This window comes from Danio rerio, chromosome 24, assembly GCF_049306965.1.
Source record: "Danio rerio strain Tuebingen ecotype United States chromosome 24, GRCz12tu, whole genome shotgun sequence".
Taxonomy (NCBI): domain Eukaryota; kingdom Metazoa; phylum Chordata; class Actinopteri; order Cypriniformes; family Danionidae; genus Danio; species Danio rerio.
Window position 1 is genome coordinate 40,583,534 of NC_133199.1, and position 27,016 is coordinate 40,610,549.

At 33.2% G+C, this 27,016-nt stretch overlaps 1 protein-coding gene across 4 annotated transcripts in view; it reads left to right on the forward strand.

The window, feature by feature from the left end:
- Window positions 1-641: 641 nt before the first annotated feature.
- LOC100333227 (carnitine O-palmitoyltransferase 1, liver isoform) overlaps window positions 642-27,016 on the forward strand; it is a 46,535-nt gene continuing 20,160 nt past the window's right edge. For all 4 annotated transcript variants that reach the window (XR_012399530.1, XR_012399531.1, XR_012399529.1 and 1 more), the window contains exons 1-9: window positions 642-792; window positions 10,232-10,374; window positions 12,365-12,504; window positions 16,038-16,209; window positions 19,592-19,693; window positions 20,896-21,033; window positions 24,367-24,444; window positions 24,522-24,629; window positions 25,860-25,947. Coding sequence is in view for 1 of the 4 variants with exons in the window: in XM_073941093.1 (XP_073797194.1) it covers window positions 10,234-10,374; window positions 12,365-12,504; window positions 16,038-16,209; window positions 19,592-19,693; window positions 20,896-21,033; window positions 24,367-24,444; window positions 24,522-24,629; window positions 25,860-25,947 (967 nt within the window). In the remaining 3 variants the exon portion in view is untranslated. The remainder of the gene's footprint in view (window positions 793-10,231; window positions 10,375-12,364; window positions 12,505-16,037; window positions 16,210-19,591; window positions 19,694-20,895; window positions 21,034-24,366; window positions 24,445-24,521; window positions 24,630-25,859; window positions 25,948-27,016) is intronic.

Below are 27,016 nucleotides of genomic sequence, written 5' to 3' on the forward strand. Positions count from 1 at the left end.
ATAGTTGTAAATATTTAATTAAAAATGTCTATGACATCCCAATTTAATGATCATGACATATATTAATATTATTTTACATAAAGTAAAACATATGCTGAATAGGTTGGCAGTTCATTCCGCTGTGGCGACCCCTGATTATTAAATGGACTATGCCATTTTGAATGAACTAAGAAAATGAAAGAATGAATGAAGTTTACGCCAAGGCATCCTTATCTGTTGTCGACACGCGTATTTAGCGATAGACATAGATAAAGAAAATTGCAATAAAATTAAATTTGACGAAAAATAAGGTAATATAAGACCTAAACTGACCACATAATCAAAACAGCGTATAAACATGACGATTTTGTGCGAATATTGTTCACCTCATCTTAATAAAAACACAAAAAATGTATACACTCTCCACTCCACACCCAAGATCAAACTGTGAGCCACATCAACGCCCAATTATTCTTGATTGACAGCTATCCCACCCAATCCAAGCGAAGCTCCCAAAGCGTCCTATCCGCTCACTGGCCAACTCAAACGTCAAGCAGTTCCACAAAGACGTCGTCGCCTCTTGCCCAATCACACCCCACTTCCGAGCCGCTCGTTTCCCGCCCTCTCGCTGTATCTGTTACATTCCTGTCGCACAGTGTATCAAAGGCACTTTGTATCCAGTTGCACTTCATACCAGCATCTCTGTTGGATTACAACGCACTTAACAGTTATCGTTTATGTTTGTCAAAAGCAGAAGCGAGGAAAGGAGCGCGTCACTTTGTTCCCGTCATCAGGAACATCAGTAAACAGCAGGTAAGGATGATGCTAATCCTGACACTGTAACGATATTTTGATGGAGGATCTTCTGCAATGTGATGAAGAATGCTAACGTTAGTAGATAATGCTGATAGAGCCAAACACAGTTTTAATAGCTCGCATGCTAGCTAACACACGTCCGTTATTAGCCTTGGGCGCACTTACAATCTATTTACATTACTATTTAATGACGTCGAGCTCTTAGTTTAGCGTTATCCAGTCATTTCCATCTTCTAAACATGTTCAATTGAGTATTAAGCATGTAAATTTAGTTTATAATAGCTGAGGCTTGTGTTTCTGTGTAGATCTGTGTTTGTTTCGCCCGCCAGACATCTCCGATAGCTGTTGGTGGTTTAATGATTGACTGCTTTGTTATGCAACAAAACCCTTTAAATAATTCATACAGTTTGTGTCTTGTAGGATGATTAAATTGAGTTTTAATTGATAAAACCGTGGTTGAGTGATGCACCTGCTCCTCTTATGTGTATTCTTACTCATTTGTGGTTGTTGTTGTGTTGTTGTCTTTGCTTGTTTTAGATTGTTGGATTTCAGTGTTTCTTGGTAATGCAAGTGAATTAATTAAGCCGTTATTTTTAATTGGGTTAAAGTTCATTTCATTCATCATGGAGAAGTGCCCTCTTTTGGCCATTTGTGGAAGTGCATTTGTGCCTCATTTGCATTTTTCCTGCAGTCTGATTTAATTATTTATTTTTTTATACACTTATATTTTTTGTTATTAAGCTTCAAACGATGGATGCATGACAATTAAATCGAACATTATAAAGTCAGGGTGATAGAAGTGAAGTAATACCACTACTAATAATAGTTATACATAATAAGAAGCATAAAAAATAATAATAACTAAATAATTAAATAAATTTCTTACAATTATAGACAAGCAGAATTTATTACAATAATCAAAGAAAAAAACAGAAAGAACCTGGACCATTTTAATTGCTTTCCTGTTTGTACTATGTTGAATAGGACAGAGAAAATCTTTCAACTCCCTATAAAATAGTGTAAAACAAGGTTTTTTTTGATTGAAAATTTGCTCTTGAGAATATTAAACCAAATCAATAGCAAAAACTTAGCTTTTTATGCAGTCTGATTTAATTAAATCCAATATTATAATGCCAGGGTGATGGAATGGAAATAATAATAATACATAATAAAAAGCAGACAAAAATAATAAAAAATACAAACAGAACACAACTAGACCGTTTTAATTTCCTTTCTGTTAGTACTATGTTGAATTGAACAGAGATATTTTTTTAACTTCTTATAAAATAAGGTAAAACAAGGTTTTATTGAAAATTTGTGAATATAAACCTAATAAACAAAGTAAATAGATCAATAGCAAAAACTGCGTCATTTATGGAGTCTGATTTAATTATTTTTTTTGCATTTATTATTTGTTATTAAGTTTCAAACAATACATACATGACAGTTAAATCTAACATTATAAAGCCAGGGTGATAGAAGTGAAGTAATACTCCTAATAATAGTAATACACAATACAAAGCAGACAAAAATAATAATAAATACATAATTCAATCCTTACAGTTATAAACGAGCGTAATTTATTACATGAAGAGTTTAAAGAGAAAAAAGATTACATCTGTGCCATTTCAATTGTTTTTTGTTAGCACTATGTTGAATAGTACAGAGATAATTTTTCAACTCCTTATAAAAAGTGTAAAACAAGGTTTTTTAATTGAAATTTTGCAAACATGAAACCTAATTAGCAAAGTAAATAAACAGATAGCAAAAACTTTATTTATGCTGTCTGATTTAATTATTTTTTATGTATTTACTATTTGTTATTAAGCTTCAAACGATAGATACATGACAATTAAATGAACATTATAAAGCCAGGGTGATAGAAGCGGAATAATACTACTACTAATTATAATACATAATTAAAAAGCAGACAATAATAATAATAATAAACAAATAATTAAATAAAATGATTACAGTTGTAGACGAGCAGAATGTATTACATTAATCAGAGAGAAAACAGAATTTAACTGTACGATTTAATTGCCTTTCTGTTAGTATTGTGTTGAATAGTACAGAGAAAATTTTTCAACTTATAAAATAACGTTCAAAGTTTATTGATTGAGAATTTACACTTGTGAGTATGAAGCCAGGGCAATAGAAGCGAAATAATATGCCTACTAATTAAAATACACAATAAAAAGCAGACAATAATAATAATAAACAAATAATTAAATAAAATTCTTACAGTTATAGACGCTCAAAATTTTTTACACTAATCAAAGAGAAAAAGGAATACAAATGTACGGTCTTAATTGCCTTTTTGTTAGTACTAGGGATGCTTCGATCGATCGGCCAAAGATCGTTATCGGCCAATAATCACATTTCATGACTCGACCGGTACTAGCTAATCTGGCCGATCTCATGAACCGATCACAATTGTTTATTTATGAGTTTACAAGCAGAGAACATATCAGAACTGTAAGTTCTGTGTTTTTAACAATATTGCAAGTTCATTAAAACCTGGCAGGAAAAATTAGGGAAATGTGTTAATTTATAATTAATAATATAACTTATTAAAATATATGTATTGTAATATACAGTATGGACATATTTCCTTTTAGTAAAGTAGTAATAGACTTACAAGTTCTCATTATAACTTCTTATGCATCAAATATGCGCTCTAAACTTTGAGACTGTTGAATTCTTTCATCATTTGCAATGTTTCCAAATTGCTTTGTTACTGATTTTTCTTACCAATTTTTTTACATCTGTTTTATATATTATTTTATGTAAAGCAGCTTCTGACCACGACATGTCCTCACTAAATGGTTATAAGAGACATGTTTAAGGAATTATATGCAACTTCTTTAATTTATTCTCTGCGGTAAAGAGAGATCTCCACTTCCAAGTATCATATTAAATGTGCTTTATGCATTATAAAGCTTAAAGCATCAGAATCAATACTTGGTATCGGCCAAATACCATGACAAGGAATTGGTACTTGGTATCAGCTGCAAAAATCCTGATCGGAGCATCCCTAGTGAGTACCATGTTGATTAGTACAGAGATAATTGTTCAACTCCATATAAAATAAATTTTTTTTAATTGAAATTTTTTATTTTTTATTTTGTTTTTATTTATTTATTTTTATTTTTTTGATTGAATTTTTTTTATTTACACTTGTGAATATAAAAGCTAATCAACAAAGTAAATAAATCAATGGCAAAAACATTGTTATTTATGCTGCCTGATTTAATTATTTATTTTTTATGTATTTGTTATTTGTTTTTAAGCTTCAAATGTTAAGATACTTGACAATTAAACTTTATAAAGCCAAGGTGGTAGAAGTGAAGTAATAAATTAATCATACATAATTAAAAGCATACAAAAATAACAATCAATACATTATTAAATCAAATTCTTACTAGTATAGACAAGCAGGAATATTTTACATTTAAAACCGAACACAACTGGACAGTTTTAATTAGAACAGATGTAATTTTTCAGCTCCTTAAAAAAAAAGTAAAACAATCAACAAAATAAATAGATCAATAGTAAAAACTTGGTTATTTATACAGTCAGATTTAATCCTAGAAAGCTGTGGCAATGGAATGACGTGGGATTGTGGATTTGCATATTCAAATATGGTCTTCTGTACTTGCTTTCTCACCAGGTCTTCGACTAAGTCACTTAGTGAGCATTTTCCCCTTCAATTTTCACTATATTTTATGTATTTACATTAAAATAAATCGTGCAGGTAAAAAAAATAGATAACAACTTTTATTTGTGGCCCATTTTTAGTGTGATTATCTAGTAATTAGTATTTATTAGGCTTTTATTAATATTTTTCTAGTTGTATTTAATTTAAACTGTTTAAATTGTAGTTACGTTTCTACCTTTTGTCATTTTTTTGCAGTATTTAAACAATACCACAGTACTATTTATAATGGATTAAATTTTTATTAGCATTACACGATCAAGATCAAGGCAACAAAATGCAGTTTAGGTCTAACCAGGAGTGCAATAGCAGCAAGTGCAGATAGGTATGCAAGTTAAAAAACATATATATGTTATAAAGTGCAAGTATAGAAAAACTAGTGATATTTACAGATGGATGTGCTATGAACATTATATACTATCTATGAACAGAGATTTACAATAGAATAATATACAGTATGTATATGTACAGGTTGCTATTAATAATCAGAGGCATGTATATGGATATGAACATAATAACAAATGCCTGTGTACAGTGTGTATGTACAATTCAAGATGATTTTCACATCAACACAAAACAAATTTCAGCATTTCCTTAGTAAGACTCTCTGGTCATGAAAACTGAAAAACAGTATACATGAAATAGTGTTATAAGATTTAGATACTTCAAATGATCCAAGTAGCTTGGATATATTATCGATTACAATAAATTATTAATATAAGTCAGTCAGGAGAAGTGACTAAAATTCTGTTTATTCATTAAAAGCCCAATACTGATATTTGTGGGTCTACATGTTTTTTCGAACTACATTTTCATAAGACATAACTGATTAAGTGTGGTGTGGAAATTCGCCAAGATGTAGGGCTGAACAATTTATCGTTTGAAGTTTGAACATTGATACCGCAATGTGTGCAACCACAATGGACACATTGCAGTATAAATTTAATTAAATAAATTAAATATTATTGTATAAAACTATTTATACGATGATGACCATATTATTTTATGCTTAATTGTTCAGTTTTTGTATTTGAATGCTGTTAAACTCCTCAGAAAACCACAAAGTGCTGTTTATTTAACTTTTTAAAATTTGTTTATGCTTGTAATTTATTACATTTTTTACGAATTTTTTGTATAAAAAAAAAGATCACCCCAGTCAATCTAAATTGATAATCTTTCTCAATAGAGCTATTTAAGTCATCTAACGAAGTTATGGTCAGGTCTGGACTGATAAACGATATTACAATATATCGAATCGCGATAAAATTTGTCAATAACAATGATAAGCTCTGGACTTTTTTAACTCTATATTGATCTAAGAGCCAATCACACAGCAGAAATGTGCAACAATGGGAATCTAAAAGTGTGTTGGTATTAGAGATGTACCGAATTTTCAGCCACAGAAAATGTATCGGCCGAAAGTACCAATTAATGGACCATCCGTCTAATTTTTGTGGCTTCAGTCATTGTTGGGGTACTCTTACATTTGCAAGCATTAGCCCCTTTCACACATACACACCTTTACGGAAATTTACCGGCAATTTTCCGGAAAGGTTGTATGTGTGAACAGGCTCTTTTTGAAAATACCGGTAAATTCGTTCTGGCTATTTTCCGGAAAGAGAAGTTGTAACATTACCGGTAATTTTCCGGAATAAGCGTGTGCACGTCTAGAACGTGCTGACGTGAAACGTCTGCTTTAGCCAATCAGAACAGTCAGACGCATTCACGTCCGCGCGGTTTATGAGAATAAAAGCCTTTGAATATTTTTCCAGACACATTTAGCTGCTAGAAATTAGTGAAGATAGCGTTTATATGTTCAGCTTAATGCCAACTGTGTAATGAATTATCGATAAGATGCTTATGATAAGCCGTTGTTTGTTTACCTTCAAGCTTTGCGTGTGCCCATAAACAGTCTATGAGTGCCAGCACACACACATATCAAGTACATCTCGACATGCGAAAATGTTTCTCTAGATATTTTCTTCAAAGTTGTTTACAATACTGATCCATCCACAGAGTATGTAATGTAGTGAAATGTTTATAAATACAAGCGCAGCCGTTTAGAGCTCATTTCTGGTTAATAATGTCAGAATTGCCGCTATTTTGGAATGGATGTGTAAATGCTTATTTCCGGAAAAATTCCGTAACGTCCTCGCCTGTGTGAACAGCGCTTTTTTGAATGTACCGGTAAAGTCGTTCCGTAAATTTTCCGGATATTTACCGGTATCACTGTGTGAAAGGGGCTAAAAACAACTTATTTCAAAATGTATATCATTATCCTTTAATAAGGAAAATGATTATTGAGATTAAGCCCAAAACATGATATACATCGCAGCAAAAAAATCGCATTGTCAGATTTTTCCCAATATCATGCAGCCCTAATGTGTACTTTGACAATTTTATATAACACGAAATTGTAAAAAAAATAACTCTTATATATAGGGGAAATTTTTTAAAAATCATCAAAATTGCCACCAAAAAATCAAAACTGTATTAATACATATACAATAGTCCATGTTTTCATTTTGTTTGTCATTTTCTGATAAAAAAAAAAAACATTATCTAAATTGTAGTATTTTATGTCAAATTCTGAAGACGTGCAGTAATAACTGTTGTTTGTAGAATGAAATTCAAATGACATTTTACCAAGAACAAGTATCTGGTAATGGCATATAAACCGAAGTGCTATGAACTTTAATAATTTATTTTCCAGAGCTGTAAGTGAATGTGGATGAATGTTTGAAGAGTGTTTGGGTTGAAGTTGAGCACACCGCTAGTCATGAGGGAAGCCTTTGCTCTCGGTTTCCATAACAACACTGTTGCCATAGATACATCTTGTCGGGGTTTAGAAGTGGGTGTGCTTTCATTTATTTATAGTTTTTTTATATATATAAAGTGTAAGTGTCTGTCTGAATGAGAAGTGAAACATGGCAAAACTGAATAAAGGCAGAAAGAAGGAGTTTCCCTTCATTTACACAAGCTGGAAACTGATAGTTGTTGTTGGTCGTTTAAAGTGAACCAGTAAAGGCATAGTTTATCCAAATATAAAATATCTGCTATTATTTTCTGAGCCTGATTTTTTTTCTTCTACCCAAAACTGTTTCTTTCTTCTTTTAAACGCACACAAAAAAGAAGATGCTTTGAAGAATGATGAAAACTGTGATTAGTTTTTTTCTATAAGATGTCAATGTGTTCCAGTTTTCAGCATTTTTCTGAATATCTTCTTCTATAAATGTTTGGTGTAAATGGTGAGTAATTGGGCTGGGTGGTATGACTAAACTGTTATTTCATGGTATGAGGAAGTTTATTTTATGGTAACGATATGCAGGAGTTATTCCAGAAAATGTACAACAGGGCTTTATATAGTAAATAAACTTGAATATTTAAGAAAAGAGAAGGATGTGATTTTTTTTTTTTGTTTTTCCATGTTAACCTTATAAATATAGACTAAAAATAAAGATCAATATAAGCAAAGTTTGGACAGTTTTATGAGGACAGGCCTTATTGTTATAAACATTTCTTAAGTAACGTCTTTTCACAGATATAAAATATATCCCAAGTAACAGGAAAATAATAATAAAATTAAAAATAAATATGTAAGTACTTTATCAGCAGTTTTTTTCAAATAATAACAATTCTTGTATAAATATTGAAACCTAGTGATTACTTCTCAAAATGCAGATTTAGGTTTATGTGCAAGTAGTTTGCATACAAGTCAATGCAAACTGGGCTGTGGGAATGATGCGCAATGAGCAATGTGTTTGTCATGAATGCACTGAAATCGATTCAATTTCTGATTTGCTACCCAGTTTTGTCACATTTCTCGTGTTTTTGCTGTGAAAATATTCGCAAATTTACGCATCTTAATTTCTTCATTACTTTTTAGACTTTTAAAGGACCTCTATTATGCCCCGTTTCACAAGATGTAAATCAAGTCTTATGTGTCTCCAGATTGTTTTTGCAAAGTTGCAGCTTAAAATAGTCATCAGATCATTTATTACATCATATAATTTAAGCGTTTTTGTGCCTGTGCCTTTAAATGCAAATGCAAATGCTCATCAGAAGGGTACCCAGCATCAGTGGTTGGCATTTTTTTCTTTTTCTAGTTCTGCATGCAATCTGAGGGTGTTTTCACACCTGTGAATCGATTCAGTTGTTCCGAAACAGGGATTAAAATTGTTGCTCTTTGAACTTGGTTCACTTTCACACTGCAAAGTTTCTAAACGGACCAAAACAAGTCATGTGTGAGTAAACTCTCCTCACATTGGTCAGAGTTTCAGGGTTCATTTTGCAGAGTCCCGCTCAGCTGTCAGGGGAGGTGGTAGTTTGGTGGTGTTTGACAAGGTGCGCGCGACGCGTCTGAGGAGCAAGGAGGGATGTGGTGGGGAGGGGTGAGAAGGGTGCGCAACGTATTTGAGGACCGGGAGGGAGACGCGCGATTATCGGGAGATAATCACTCGTTTGTGGGCATCCGGTAATCTCTGTGCATTTGCGGATAACTCCCGAAACTTCCAGGAGACTTGAGATGTCTGGAATGACCTTCCGCCCTACTCGTAACTCTCTCTTCATATAGCTGTATGCCTATTACATATCCATAAAACACTGTGATATAACCGCGCACGGATCATTTGCTTTCTCACTACAATCGATCCGCTCCAGAGTTTGTTTCAATCGAGCCGAGACCACCTCATTCAAGCGATCTCGGAGTGATTGTTTTGGCGCGGATCTTTTGTTTGTTGTAGGCTATATATCTGCCTGTTTTGTCTAAATACCTGCTGGGCATGATCAAGCATTATCTAATGGTATGAACCATTATAGGGTGGTCAAATGTATATTTATATGATCTACCATATATTAATTATTTAGATACAGATCACCAGGTTTTTCTTTTATTCAAGATGTAGGATTGAACACTTAAGATTTACATAGTCATATTTATTTAAACAGTTTGGTACTTGTATAAGAATATTTTGACTGCAAAACATATTTTAATAGAATTTATATATTTTTGAATGATATCGGAAACATTTTTATACTGGAAACATTTTAAGGGAAATGTTTAAATAGAATCCTCCTGGAGGAATTTGACAATATTATCATTAATCAAATTAATAGAAGTTGGATGACATATCAATGTTGTTGTTATCTGTCTGTTATGTGATGCATGTTTGTTATGATTATAAATTAAAAACTGAATATTTATTACCAGTAGTAATATCTATGTCTGTACATTTTAACCATCTTCTCTTAAAGGGATAGTTCACCCTAAAATGATAATTTGCTAACGATTTACACCCCATCAAGTGACTATACCTTTGAGTTTAATTATTTTGTTGACCACAAAAGAAAACATTTTGAAGAATACTGAAAACCTGTAAACCATTAACTTCCAAAGTTGGAAAAACAGATTCTATGGAAGTCAATGGTTACCGATTTTTCAGCTTTCTTCAAAATGATTTTTTTTGTGTTTAACGGAATAAAGAAGCTCAAAAAGTAAAGTATGAGTGACTGATGACCAAATGAAAAATAATTGTGTAAACAGTAAACCATCCCTTTAATGCATCATCATATCTCAAAATGTGGAAGTTGATGATGTAAGTGTAAAGCGAGATGTGATGCTGCCGTCTTGCACAGTATTAAATGCACAAAGTCTCTGTACTGCAGTGATATTTGAGCCGCTGTTTTAAAGCCTGCGTCTTTGTCTCTCCTTCTCTTCAGAAATGGCAGAAGCCCATCAGGCTGTGGCGTTTCAGTTCACCATCACTCCTGAAGGCATCGACCTGCAGCTTTCCCATCAGGCCCTGCGACAGGTCTATCTGTCAGGCCTACGCTCGTGGAAGAAACGTGTCACACGGCTCAAGGTGAACACAGGTTGCACGTAATGGAGGCTTTGAACGCTACATGATAGCCTTCTTTCTCCATGTGATGTAGTTTATGCAAGAAAATGCATATTTAATGAATGTATGTGGTGGGAATTGGTATTAAACCGCTTCACTTGATTAGACTGTGCATGCTAGGATATGATATTTGTTCATATTATTTTTTCCTTGAATGCATTTTGATATTTTATTATAAAATGTTTGGATAAAGTGTTTAAATGTACAATTAAATATTAAAGTGAATTGCTCATTATTACACTACAAATATTAGAGTAAATATTACATGACAGTATTAATACATTTATTACAGTAAATTTTATATTGATAATGTATTTAAAATTTTTTGAATAAAATGCAAAAATGAGCAATAAAATGCTCACAATATATTTTTTAAAATGAAATAACCTAATTTTAATATTGATAATGTCTTTTAAATTTGATAAATCCTTTCTTTTTAATTAGGAATAAAACCAAATGCTCAGAATATATTTTGTAAAATGAAATAGCATAGCATATTATATTGATAATGTGCTTTAAAATTTGATAAATAAATAGTATTTGTTTAATTTACAATAAAATAAAATGCAAAAATGAATGATAAAATACTCAGAAAATGTTTTGTAAATTGAAATGGTGTAATTTAAATGCTAATATTGCATTTTAAAATTTGATAAACAGTTTTTTTTTCCAATTTTTAAAAAATAAAATGCAAGAATTTATGATAAAATGCTCAGAATATATTTTGTAAAATAAAACAGCATCATTTTAATATTTAAAATGCGTTTTAAATTTGATAGATAGAATTAATTTAATTAGAAAAAATAAAAATGAACGATAAAATCGTCAGAATATGTTTTATAAAATGAAATGGCATAATTTGAATGTTGATAATGCACTTTAAAATTTGATAAATAGTATTTATTTAACTTAGAATTAAATAAAATGCAAAAATTACCAATAAAAGGCTCAGAATATGTTTTGTAAAATGAAATGGCATCATTTTGATATTAATAATGCATTTTCAAATTTGATAAACAGTATTTATTCAATTTAGAATAAAAGAAAAAAAATTAAAAATTAACAATAAAATATTTAGAATATATTTTGCAAAATGAAATGGCATCATTTTAATATTGATAAAGCGTTTTTAAAAAGTATAAATAGTATTTATTTAACTTGGAATAAAATAAAATAATCAGAAAATGTTTTTTTTTAAATGCATAATTTTAGTATTGATAGTGTTTTAAAAATTGATAGTTTTTTTGTTTAGAATACAATAAAATGCTCAGAATATATTTTGTAAAATAAAATAGTATAATTTTAAAGCTGATAGTGCATTAATAAAATTAATAAATAGTATTTATTTCATTTAGAATAAAAGAAAATGCAAAAATGAACAAATAAATGCTGACTTTATAGTTAATAGCAGATATTTTTGTTTTTTTATTTTAGATTTTGTGCCTCTAATAGTGTTATAGTATTTTATAATTGATTCTAATAATAATTTTTTTAAATCTTTTTTTGTAGCAGTGCGTTTAACACCAATATTGATTTATAAAATCATATTTTGCAATATGATGCCAAAAAATCTTACAAAATTGAAAATTACAAAATATTTTAGAGAAGTCTTATTTATAAATTGTATTTGTTTTGAAGCTGATATGGCAATAATCTAAACTCAGAAATAAAAAAATTACAAATGTTTATTATTTTGTCATGTGCAAACATGCTTTAAATCTGATTAAACATTTAAATAGAATTATACATGTAAACATTTTTATTTTACATTAAAATATACAAATAAACAAAAAGTGTTGTAGCATGTAGAAGTGTGTTTGGCCGTGATCATTCTCACACATTCTTCATCTGGATTTCGCAGTGAGTGTTTTGTTTATTCAGGCCTCTTTCCTCATTTCTGTAGCGTTTGTTTATTCTCTCTCTCTCTCTCTCTCTCTCTCTCTCTCCCCTACAGAACAGCGTGATCACCGGTGTGTATCCCGCCAGTCCCTCCTCATGGCTATTTGTTGTGATTGCGATCTTGGCCACCATGTACACACGGTCGGACCCTTCAATGGGCCTCATCGCCAAAATACAAGAGCATCTACCGGTCAGGTAAAAACATGTCACGATGTTGCATCACACACATCCAAAATAAACAAAAACAAGTGAGTGATCTGCAGGTCAATGGCTCAAAGATGTACCCAAACACTTGTTATCCTCGTATGCAACTTGCTGTACTAGCTATTTTTCTAAAGAATAGGGAATCCACCCATGAACATGCTCGAGGAGGGTGTGTGCTTTTACACACCTTTATCCAGTATATTTCTGACAAAAGCAGGCGTGGTTTTACCACAGATACTGTTTTGTGGCTTTCATAAATATGTGTTTAATCATGTCTAATAATCAATAGCTGATGGCAGCTTTGTGCAATTAATATATATGCAATTAAATGTTAAAAATAAGTCTGTCAGTATCAGTATTTTGATTAAATACTTCCTTCTGCAGATTGTGATTGTCTGTCGTTGGTAGTTGACCATCCACCAATTTCTATGTAAAGTCTAGATAGGATATAGGGTTGGGCGATGTCGACCAATTTGACATCGACGATGTCTAATGTGAAACATCAGGATGGATGATGGCATGGTCATCATGTGAAAAGCAGGAGGTGGGTGTTTGACAGAGTGCGCGCGACGTGTCTGAAGAGCGAGGAGGGATGCGGGGATGAGAAGGGTGTGCAACTTATTTTAGGACCGGGAGGGAGACGTGCGATTTCTGGGAGATTATAGCTCATTTGTGGGCATTATGAGTCCCGCAAATGCACAGAGACTCCCTGAAAATGCACAGAGACTCCCGTAACTTCCGGGAGGCTTGGGATGTCTGAATATCACGTTTGACATGAACATTATTGAGCATATGTGGGGTAAGATGGAGGCATTGAAGATGAATCCAAAGAGTCTTGATGAACTCTGGGAGTCCTGCAGGAACGCTTTCTTTGCCATTCCAGATGACTTTATTAATCAGTGATTTGAGTCATTGCAGAGATGTATGGATGCAGTCCTCCAAGCTCATGATGGAGTCAGACACAATATTCATTCTGTCTCCACTGCAGCAGGACTTTATATTCTATACTGGACATTATTTCTGTTCAGTGACAAGTTTTTTGTCTAAGCAAAGTTAGACCTTACTGTCCTAATGAAATCATTAAAAATCAAGACATTATCATATTATACTTTGGTCAAATAAGCATAATCTAGAGGCCTTTGTCTTTCATATTAGCCACTTCTTATACCAAATGATCAACTAGAAGTCAAGTTATTTATTTGTTTTTTCTAAAACTTGGATAAGCGACAAGACTTTTGTCAGGTAGTAGAGTTAAATTTTTGTCACACTGTACAACTATAATTACTCTCTTTTTTATATTACTGTTAAATAAATAATCATTGAGTTCTTGAATAAAAAATCTGTTGTCACAAAAATATTAAGGAGCACAACCATTTAATATTATTTTTAATAATACCTTTACTTAGTTGCACATTTAAAATAGGGTTTCATAGAAAACACAAACAAATGAAACAAAACCTCTATAACACACACACAAAAGTCCACAAAAGCCACACCCGAAAAACGGCACACACCAATCGTGGCTTAGCAACCGTAGCTACGCGCAGGAGCCCTGTCAAGCTTTAAGCGAGGGAAACAAGTCAAAGTGTTGTGCATAGGTATTGTGCAAATCTGATACCCAGTATCCTAAAAGTTTAGATGGAATTTATTCCCTTTTCAAAACCTAAAACCCAAAGGGCAATAACTCGCATAACTCTTACCCTGAACAGATCTAAACTGTGTTTCCTACAAAAATACAAAGCAGGTTGTGTTTCACAGCTGTCTTTTTCTTTTTTTCCGCTCTATTATGAGCACTGCTCCGTTTAAGCCCTCGCCATAGTAGTCATACTAATAGCAATCATATTTCCATCTGTTTCAAGCTATGAATATTTGAAATTGCATATCAACAGAACAAAACTGAGATGTGATCACAATCTGAGCACAATATACTTCACCCGCAGCTGTTTTTCAGTGATTTATATCCCTCATGCCCATGTTAGATGGATATAGTCATTTAGTCATTATACTGGGTTAGTGTCTGCTTTTATATTTGGTGTCTGATTAATATTTGCTGGTAGAAGAAATTTCACTGAACAACAATTAATCTATCAGGTTCTTCAAAAAAGAGAGAAATCACGGTTTAATTTGTTATTATTAGATTACTTTTAGATTTCACCTCTCCTGCTGTGCATGAACTAAGCTGTTGAATGGTCGGTGTATGAGACAGCTAGGCTAAACTAGTGTCAATTTTGATTTAAATATTTTCTAATCGGTTGTGTATTATGTCGTGAATATACCCCTGTAATGCACACTGCAGTCCTTTTTTGTCTGGCTTTCTCGGATATCTCACCTGTTCGCCACAAATGACGAATTATATCCCTGGGAATGTCTGACACCAACATATTACATATTGTAATATACGTGCCAGGTACAAAAGCTTGACAGGCGTAGCAATAGTAACTAAGGTGGGCGGGGCTTAATAAAAAGGGTCAGTTAAGGACTTTCATCACAGCTATTAAATTACATTTAAAATATTATATATATATATATATATATATATTTATATATATATATATATATATATATATATATATATATATATATATATATTTATATATATATATATATATATATATATATATATATATATATATATATATTTATATATATATATATATATATATATATATATATATATATTTATATATATATATATATATTTATATATATATATATATTTATATATATATATATATATATATATATATATATATATATATTTATATATATATATATATATATATATATATATATATATATATATATATATATATATATATATATATATTTATATATATATTTATATATATATTTATATATATATATATATATATATATATATATATATATATATATATATATATATATATATATATATAAAAACAGTAAATCTCAAGACTCAATTTTAGATTTAAGTAAATATTACACTTAAAAAAAAAAATTTCTGGCTTTTTGTGTTTTTTCAGACCTTTCAACTTTCAGAATAGTGATTTACCCCATAATTAAAAAGAAAAATGGATGTTAATAATGGCATGATTGTCCCTTTAAATACAGCACTTATAGATGCTCTGTCTGTCAGTAGGAAATGATTTTAAAATGTCAAACCTCTTATCGTGATTTACTATCGTAAACTATTAATCATCATTATCTACAAGTTCATTGAAAGCAAGTATTAAATGCTTTAAAGAGACAGTTCACAAGATGTTGAAAATTTCCTCATCCTTTATTCACACTCAATTGCATGTAGTCAAATTTCTTTTTTCTGCTGAGCACAAAACAAGATATGTTGGAAAAATAGACATCAGTAGTAATAAGAAAAATGCTATGGAGGTCAGTGGCAGTTTTTTCCCCCAACATTCTTAACGGTATCTTCTTTTGTGTTCAGCTATGGACATAAACTCAGATGTGTTTGGATGGATGATGAGTAAATGATGACAGAATTTTTCTTGTTTGGGATGATTTATTTTGTGTGTGTTTGTGTGCAGTGATTCTCTGAGCGTTCAGTGCCGGACGATGGTTTCTGCTGTGCTGTTCAGCACTCTGCTCTGGTTCTCGCTCATCTTCACCATGAGGCTCTGTCTGAAGCAGTTGCTGTCGTACCACGGCTGGATGTTTGAGCAGCACGGGAAAGTGTCCAACACCACCAAAATCTGGGCAGTGAGTATCAGAAACACCTGACACATAAAAGCACATCCCGTAACGGTAAATAAAGGCCGAGTCCTGTGACGCAAGTACAAACAGATGCAAAAAAAACTGCTGATATTGATCAGTAAACTGACTTTTTTCGCTGCTTTGTTGTTGCGTCAGTGCTGCCGTCACATCAATGCCAGTATATTTGTATAGCTTGTTTTGCAATGCCTGTTTTTTTAAAAGCAAGCTAAAAAAAAAATGTGGTAACTTTTTATTTTACTGTACAATTCACACTATTAACTAACTATTAACTAAGATTTTAGCTCAGTAAAGTACTAATTAGCTGCTAATTAGTATGAGTGCTTATAAACAGTTAATATCTTAATCATAGGCAGATAGTAAAACCTGGTTTATACTTTGGTGGCAAGTGATCGGCATGACCCACAGCGCATACAACGCGTGTAGCTGTGCATTTATACTTCTGCGCGCTGTTTCTCTTGCTTTGCAATAACACTTCCGAAACAATAGTTTGCTGTGAGGTGTTTGTTCCTCTGTGTTGAGTTTCTTCGCTGGTGTTTTGTTTTTTCCGAATGCTTCCTTAATGTACAAGTGGTTCAAACTCGCTCATTTTGAGGCAGGAACCGGCAGACGTGAAACAACTTTAACCATGAGGTAAACACAAAACAGCAGTCTCCATCCGGAGCTCCTTCACAGGACTCCACACTTGTAAACAATCGCTCCATCGAGCTCGCGCAGCTCTTGGTCCCGCCCACACTCGTCAGTGCTACCAAGCCAACCAATCACAGAGCTTGCACTACGCATCTTTACAACGTGTAGTTACATTTTTTAGAAAGGTGCACATCAGCAACGCCGACGGCCACGGTGAGGGCTATGCGTCCACGCGTAGGCCGCGCAGTAGCATACTCCTGCGCTTGACGCAGAAGTATAAATCAGCCTTAAGCAAGTAGTAAATGGTGCTACTTTTTTATACCCGAAGGTAGATTTGCTTTGCAGTAGGGCTGTGCAATTAATCGAAAATCCGATTTCGATTACGGCTTTTAACGATAATGAAAAACCATTAATCGAAACTTAACAGATTTAATAACTCATCTCTAATAACTGACAATTTTATCTTTGCCATGATGACAGCACATTATATTTTACTAGATATTTTTCAAGATACTAGTATTCAGCTTAAAGTGACATTCAAAGGCTTAATTAGAGTAAATAGGCAAGTCATTATGTAACAGTAGTTTCTTCTGCAGACAATCACAAATATATATTGCTTGAGGGGGCTAATAATATCGAGCTATTACAACAGGTTTCAAAATATTGAAACTTTTTTTATTTAACTTTAATTAAATATTTAATTTTTATTTGCTTTTATTCTAGCTGAAATAAAACAAATAAGACTTTTTCCAGAAGAAAAAAAAATATTATATGAAATACTATAAAAAAAATTCCTCTGTTAAACATAATTTGGGAAATATTTATATATAAAAATAAAATAAGGGTGAATAATTTTGACTTAAACTTATAATCGCTTTGAATAATCGTGATTACAATTATGACCAAAATAATCGTGATTATGGTTTTTCCCGTAATCGAGCAGCCCTACTTTGCAGTCAAGACTCCTCATTTAATCACACACAAAAAAAAACTCACATAGCGAAAACAACGAATAGACATAGACATGAAACAGACATACAAAACTCTACCTTTAAAAACAAACAGATAAATAATCTCTCCAAGTGTCCAGCTTGCAAGTGTCCAATTTGTAATTCTCTTTAGCTGCCTGATGTATACAGTCTCCAGATTGGCTAGTGACACCCCAGTTAGCTTACTGGACCACTTAACTATCTGATTTAGTGTGTTTTTATTCTTAACAGAAAGGTTCCCAAACCCAAACCCTAGATTTTAATTTATGAATCCAGAATATTCTCCTTTCTCCTAATAGATTTTTTTTATTCAAATTACCTCTTCTACATGACCAGTATACTTCCTTAATTCCTATACATTCTAGTTGGTTAATGTCATGTCTAAATGCATTAAAATGTGTTGCTACTGCTGAAGTTAGATTATATCTTGTCATTGCATGCTAGATTTATGTTTACTAATTTGCAACTTCAGCTGACGTGATGTCTTCCCGTATGTACTGTATATATCTTTTGCAAGGGCATTTTAACATATAGACGACACTACGGGTGGAACAGGTAATGCCGGTTTTTATTTTAATCTTTTTTTTTTTACCTGTTATTGGGTTCAGAAATCATTTGCACTTTACTAGATTCTGACATGCAGCACAATTTCCGCACGGAAATCACCTTGTACCTTACCATAGTAATTACAATTAATTATGCATAATCACATGCAATTAATCCTAAAGCTGATCTGCATTTTAACCCAGACCATCTAGTAAGTACATGCATTAATTAATTTAATTTTTTACTTAAATGTATAGTTACACCATAACAACGACACCTTAAAATAATGTGTAACACATTTTGAATTCTTCATGAGAGTTAATGGTTATAGTATCGTATATTAGTTTATAGTATTGTAGTTAATGTTATCTTAATGTCTTATAGCATTGGTTCTGAAAGTGGGGGTCGGGACCCCCTGAGGAGTTGCTGGACAATGAAGGGGAATCGCCTGGTGATTTCCAAAAATCTATTTATTTTTATTAAACCATAAAAATTACCATATTTTATCCATAATCTACTGAAGAGAAAAAATCGTAATTTATAGTTACTATATAGTTACTACGTTAGCTTATAGTTACTAGTTCTGTTAAATTGCGACCCCTGGGGTAATTACAATATATTAAAGACACTGCAACAGCGTCAGATGCAGCAGATTGATTTTATGACACCAGGTTAAACTTTCTGGCCCATTTACAGCACTCACATACATTAAAAAAAATTAAACGAAGAATAGAGTTGGGTCTATTGGTGTTTGTGTGCCATTGCATGCAAGGTTTCTGTATTTATAACAACTTCAGAGGATAATGGGGGTCGCGAGTCACTGGCATTGTCATTTTGGGGGTCGCGGGCTTTAAAGTTTGGGAACCCCTGTCTTATAGTTACAATTAACATACCAGAGTGATATTTTCAGTTCTGTTTCCTTTTAATTTGTCGTTCAAAACATCACAGTAGATTACAAAATTACGTTACATCTACACTCAGCTAGAAAATAAGAGGCATATTTATTAAAAGACCATATTTAGCAGTTATTCACAGATTTTTCTATGTCATATGTACCATCTGTATACTATTATTGCACTGGATGTACTGTATGTGAATTAAGTTGCACATACTTGAATGTCCATCCATCTCTATGCATGTAAAGGAAGATTTTTCCATTATTGGCTGAACTGTGTCTATAACTTTTAAACGGTCTTGTTTTTCAGGCTATGGTGCGGATCTTCTCTGGCAGGCAGCCTCTGTTGTACAGCTATCAGGGCTCTTTGCCAAACCTGCCAGTTCCTGCGGTAAAGGACACAGTGAAGAGGGTGAGGCCGCCATTAAGATGATCTATGTGCACAACTCCATATAGTAAAAATGTGCTTTAAAGTTAGAGCTGCACAACACAGGGAAAAATAAGCGATGTTGTTGATGAGTACTGCGATTGTGATTGATCATGATTGGATTGATAAGTGATTACTTATGATATAACATTTCCCTTGAAAATGCAATTTGTTTATTATTTCTGTTTTTAAATCGTTCATTAATTTAATGTTGTTAAAATGAACAGGTCAAATATCATTTTCAGATCCAAATAATTCTAATTCAGGCTAAAAAAAACGCCAATGTCAAGCTGCAAATATATAGTCTTTAAAACATTGTTAATAAGTGAAAACTTCATTCAGGATTCTCACTTAAGATCGTCTGACTCTGATTGGCTGTCTGCCCTCTTCTCCACAACTCCCACTAGTGTATATTCAGCTCTGGGTTCAGCAGAGCAGAAACTACTGGGGAGGAGGGCCCAAGGATAGCAAGGCCCCATGTGATTAATCAATTTTAGTTAAACAACAAATACTTAAAGTTAATGCAATAGTTTATCACACATGTCTGTGATTCGTGCATGGCATTGTTGTCCAAACTCGGTCCTGGAGGGCCGGTGTCCTGCATATTTTAGTTCCAACTCTAAATAAACACACCTGAACCAGCTAATCAAGCTCTTTCTAGGTATACTAGACTTCCAGGCAGGTGTGTTGGAGAAAGCTGGAGCTAAACTATGCAGGACACCGGCCCTGGACCGAGTTTGGACACCCCTGATGTATGACATATACCAATATGATAACTCTAAACTATAACTTAAAGACCAGGGCAGGACATATAGTAGCTCCTCCCCTTTAAAAAAAGCAGCCAATAGCATTTGTTTTATCACAACTCTGCCAGTTAGAGTGATTGATTTCAAGTTGAGTAAATGGGGTGGGGTGTATCTACAGAGCATTTGATTGGTCAGAAGATTTGATGAGAAACTGTAGTATGAGGTGATGTCACAACATTCATTTATTTAAACGGAAGTGACAAACTGCAAGCTTTAGATGTTTATATCTTCTAAATGGGAATTTTGTCACTGTTTTGGAGCACACTAGCTTATATACAGTATATCCTTAAGACTAACATACTGATACTAATATCTAAAATACTGTATTCTAATTTTATGAGACCTTTAACACTCCAAGCTGTGTTGTTTGTCTCTGTCTAGTACCTGGAGTCTGTGCGTCCACTGATGAATGACTCTGAGTACGAGCGGATGACGGAGCTGGCCAGAGAGTTTGAGAGCAGTCTGGGAAACCGCCTGCAGTGGTACCTCAAGCTCAAAGCACTGTGGGCCTCCAACTATGTAAGAGCAACCCACTAGATATTCAACTGCACAACCTAAAAAGTATGGTGCACCTCTCATCATTTACTCTCTCTCTCTCTCTCTCTCTCTCTCTGAGTTTCTTTCTTCTGAAGAACACAAAAGAAGATATTTTGAAGAATGCTGTTTTTTCTGGGACCCATTGGCTTCCATATTAGGAAAATAATACTGTTACAGCAACCAGTATTCTTCACTATATTTTCTCTTGTGATCATCTGAAGAAAGAAAGAGTCGAGAGAGAGTAAATGATAGCTGAAGTTAAATTTTTGGGTGAGCCGTCTTTGTAAAGTTGGGACATTTTGTGAAATGCTTTAAAATATTTGAGTCATTTTACTTTTTTTAAAAAAAATTATTATTATTATTATTATTATAATTTATGGTGCACAAACTAGTTTTTGCTCTTTCCTGACACATCTATGGTTATTACGTTGTTGAATAAAAAGTGTATATATTAACTATTGTTACAAACTATCCAGCTCTAGACAGTCTGCAACATAAACAAGAGTCCACACCATCAATTAAATAAAAAAATAATAATAATTTAAGAGAATTTAATAAATCAATTTAAACGAGCATCAAATTCCAAATGAATAATCTTTCAAACAAACAAAAATTCTTGATGCTGGAGGAGACCGATCAGGCAGTACAAGTCAAGCCAAAAAACGTGAGATGGAATCAAAAGAGGAATCCTTTTATCATGCACTCATCACCGGCATTGCAACACTCCTGTGAAGCTGGATTTATACTTTCGCCTGGCGTCGCATTGCTCACCTCCGCTGACTGCGCGCGCACCTCACGAAATGGACAGGACTTTTATACCTGCCACGTTCGGCATTGTGATATTCTTCAAAACAACAGGGGGCGATCAGAAGAAACTGACTGTAAACTCAGACAGATTATTAAAATATTACTGACAACAGAACATGAGTTGCTCTACAAATATTTTTTAATTTAGCAAGATTAAAAGCAAAAAAAAAGTACACTAACTAAAAGGTACAGATTGTTTTTTTTTAGATTTAGCCCAATTCACACATTTCTGGCTGCTAGTCCAACATTCCTGACCATTATCACCAATAAAGCCTAGAGAAACAGGCCATCAGTATATTGTAAACCAGTAAGTTCAAATATTCCTTACCAGTCATCAAAGAAATAATTTGTTCCTAAATTTTGGTTTCGTAACTATTAAATTGTTTTAAATTCTAAATTGTAACCTGTACATCAGTGTAAAACCCATGAATGGTGGATAAACATATTACTGTAATTGTGTACCTGGGTCTCCACTTTTGCCATGGCCTCTTTTGGCTAACAAACTTATCCCTCAGGTTTTTCCAAAGCTTTTAACAAAAAATGTCCTCCTTACCCACGGCTGTTGCAATTTCTAGCCAAGAACTACTGCTCATCAGGTTTTCTCTATGATCACAAATCATAAAGATGTTTTACAGTCGTGCCTGTTTCAGACAAAATCTCTTCAAAGTGTTTCATATTCAACTCAAATCAGTTTCGGCGCCGCACGAACTGTTTGCTCGAGTCTCAAAAAAAATCATGCGCTCCGCCAGCCGAAATCAAGTCGCGCGCACCCAAAGCGAACCTCCGCAAACTCCGCGATGACGTCATATTCGGCGCATGCACTCAAGTAAACTAGCGGATGCGTCGATGTGGCACTCCAACCTGCGCACATAAGGAAAGAAGTGACCTTAAGACAAGAGCGCCATGTAGTGGGCTACCTAGCACCAGCAAAGAAAAGCTGGAAAAGAAAAGTTAACTATGAACCCTTTTCACAACACGGTTATTACGTATTTGACAGTCAACAGCATCTTAAATCCTTGAACATTTTCAATATTCAGATTAGAATGTTTCTTTTTCTATATACGTTTACAAAGCTAAACATTTTTGAAAGGGTCCCCTGTAACTATTTTTGGATTGTTTTGACACATTATTTAAAATATGTGGCTAAGAAATAACTATTTTGAATTTTTTTTTTTTTTTTTTTTTGTTTAGACTAGAGAAAATGTTGGCAGGTCAAGTAAAAATTGGTACCATGTAGTATGTCTATACCATTTAGAAGAAAAATCCTTGTTTGTGTGTGTGTACAGCATGTACAGTGTGCATGATTTCCAGGTTTGATGGTCTTATATTTATAAAAAACTGGTATTAAATATTCTTAAATTAAACTTTTAAAACTATGTAGACACCTTGGAGACACCACATATAACTTTTTTGCATCTATAAAAATGTATTTTTACTTATAAGGTTGGTGAGAGCATTGAAAATCTTTACTTTGTTGACTTAAAGGGATAGTTTACCCAAAACTGAAAAATCCGTCATACTTTACTTATCCTTGTTTTAAACCAGTTTGTCTTTCTTCTGTTAAACACAAAAGAAGATACTTTGAAAAATGTAACCCCAATTCTACCCCTTAGCTCTTACCATTAAGTAGGGGTGTCCCAATTCTCTTTAGCTTGAAGGCGTAGGGCTTAGGGGAAGGGGTGAATAGATTTTTCAGGACCACACTCGAAACCAAGGGCTAAGAACATTTCTCACAATAAACCAGCCACAATGGCAGGATAGTTACACCCGGAGGTCAGGAGATACACAAATTATTATTTTTTTTTGTCTTTATTAAGAATTTTCACAACAAACAAGCGTATATACATTTATAACTGCGCTCGTGTTTTACTGTCATGCTTAAAAAAAAAACGCTAAAATAAAAAAACGCTTAATTTGGCTATCTATAATCCATAATAATACCTTCTATACTGCAGTCTCACAACATTCTGACACTCGATGACACTCAATACACTGTCGGAAAAGTCTAGTGGCTGACAATGAGCTTTTTACAGCATCTGCTACAATGCTCATGTTGTTTTCTTGTGTTTGCATAGATGAATATGGCCACTGTATAAATGCACACAGTACAGTTACGATCTTATTGCCACATTAGATCATAATAATAACATAATATATGCCTTCAGCGATTTCCTGAAGATAAATGCCAAAAACAACGCAACTGGAATAACTACAGCAGTCACCATCGTCAATCTTATATGAAGCAAGACATCACAATGACATGTGATGATGTGTGCAGGTGCTGTAGTGCTATCTCATTTCTTAGAGGTAAATTTTGAAGCCCTTTCCCTTAACACTCTGTTTTAAGGGCCAAGGGAGTGGGTAGGGGTACAAAAATAGAATTGGGATTGGGCCTTACTGATTTCCATAGGTTTAATAGCTTATAACAAACTTTCAAACACTCCAGAACTGCAGTTTCACTCTGTATCAGCATTATTCTGAATTAATTCCTGTTTCTGCGTCTTTAAGGTCAGTGATTGGTGGGAGGAGTATGTCTACCTGAGGGGGCGTGGCCCAATCATGATCAACAGCAACTACTATGGAATGGTATGTGCAAACAAAGTTTGCAGTAAGTTTTAACGATGATGTCATTTCAGCTTAAAGCCCTTCTTTTTCATCCCCAGGACTTTCTGTACGTGACGCCTACCCCGATTCAAGCGGCGCGAGCAGGAAATACTCTGCACGCGTGTCTCTTGTACCGCAGGAAACTCAACCGAGAGGAAATCAAACCTGTGAGTCCGCATTGCATTGTGGCAGATGGTGTTGGGTGGGGGGTGAAACCTCTTGTCGCCCCGAGCTATGACAGAGATTGATCACAGAGCTGTTTTTAGCTCCGCATTGAACTTTGCTAGGATATGGATGGCTAATGAAGACTGTGTGTGTCAGTAATGGACTCTGTACTGAGTTTATATACTTTTAAAAAAAGGGGACTAGGGCTTCACGATGCTGGATGCGATGAGTCTTTCTATAACAATATTTCTTACGATATAACAGTATTTATATACAGTATTTAAAAATATGCATTTTTTTTAATAGCTATGTTTTTAAATCAATTATTTATTTAATGATGTTAAAATAAATAGGTAAAAATGTTTTACATAAATAATTAGTTGTAATTCAAACAAAAAAACTAGTAAAATATTACTTGCAGTATATATTTCCCTAGTGTTTTTTTAGTAGTTATGTTTTTAAATTATTTATCCATTTAATGATATTAAAATAAATAGGTATATATATATATATATATATATATATATATATATTCATTCATTCATTTTCCTCTTAGCTTAATTTCTTTATTAATCTGGGGTTGAACCTCCAACTTATCCAGCATATGTTTTATGCAGCGAATGACAGCTGCAACCCATTTCAGGGGAACATCCACACACATTCATTCACACTCATACACTACGGACAATTTAGCCTACCCAATTCACCTGTACTGCATGTCTTTGTACTGTGGGGGAAACCGAAGCACATGGAGGAAACCCACGGCAACACGGGGAAAACATGCAAACTTCACACAGAAACACCTACTGACCCAGCCGAGGCTCAAACTGTGCTTGCTGTGAGGTGACAGTGCTACCTAATGTGCCACTATGTCGCCAATATATATATATATATATATATATATATATATATATATATATATATATATATACTACTGCACTCTCAAAATCATTCTGCATAAATCAAAAATATACAAAAATCTGTGCAGAAATAGCAAAAATAAAGTCTGCAGATTCTGTCTGGGACTGCTTTTAACAATAGAGCTCTGTAAAAGTGTTAGTACCTGAACCTTAGCAAAGTCTTTAGCATGTAGCTATAGCTAAATAAAAGATTATCATCTGCCACTTATAATCTAATATTTTAAAAGTGACCCTTCTTAATTGTAACACTTAGTGAAAATGGTTATAAAATCACATTTATGACTAATATATCCACTTTTTTGTTTTTCCTAGAGTCGTGTTCCCGGTTTAAATATTCCTTTGTGTGCTGCTCAGTGTGAGAGGATTTTCAACACCACACGCATTCCAGGAGAAGAAACCGGTAATGCAAGATTTTTTTAACTTCGCCACAGCTGTATGTGCAGTATTTGATTTAAAATGCTGTGATGTTTTGAAATAATATTACAAGAAATAGCTATTTTCTCTTTTATTGTAAGGTAAAATGTAGTTTATTTATTCTTGGTATGCAGAAGGTAATTCTCAGCACCATTACTTTAGTCTCCAGTGTCACATGATCCTTTGTAAATCATTTCAGTTTAGTGACTTGCTGCTTCAGGAGTACTTGATATTACTTATTATTGAGCTTATTCTTCAGGTAAGAGCAGGTGCAGCTCAAGACTTCCATTGCTCTCATTCACTTCCATTCATTTTTAGCCATTGAAAAGTGTTTGTTATGCTGCTTGAAATGTTGAAAACTGATATTTTGTTACCGTATTAATTTCTTCTTATATGTGTTATGTGTTTGTGATGTATAGTCATTAACAGGTTTGTTTGTAGAGCAAGCAGATTGACCGTCATTACAAGTAATTTCTCCCATAGAAAACTGAATCGTAGGTTGTAAAACAGTTACAGAAATGAGCGCACTTATGCATTGCAGAATAAGCTCAATAATTAATTAATAAAATTATTCTTCTACTTTAAAATTTCTTTGAATAAATAAAATGAGTTGAAACTATTTTTTTTTTATATTTTAGATACATTTTGCTGTCACTTTTATAACGTAAAATATATTTTTTATTTTAAATACATTTTATTAATTATATTTATTATTATGTCATTTTGGACAGATCCAATATGTGGCAAGTAGACTTGAAAATGAATTGGTGAAATATTACATTGTTACTGTAAAATAATCTCTTTACTGTAATAGTCTCCTCCAAATATGTAACCAAATATGGTTTTTCTATCCCTTTTTCCTCATACTTTCCAAGATAAAAAGATCTTTTACAATAGTTTGTTTCCTGTTTCACACAAGTGCAAACACATCTGACTGTATAAAGCTACACACACACACACACACACACACACACACACACAGGACCGACCTAGTTTGTATGGTATACACTGACTGACCCAGATACACACACACCCTCGGATGTCATCCACCCAAA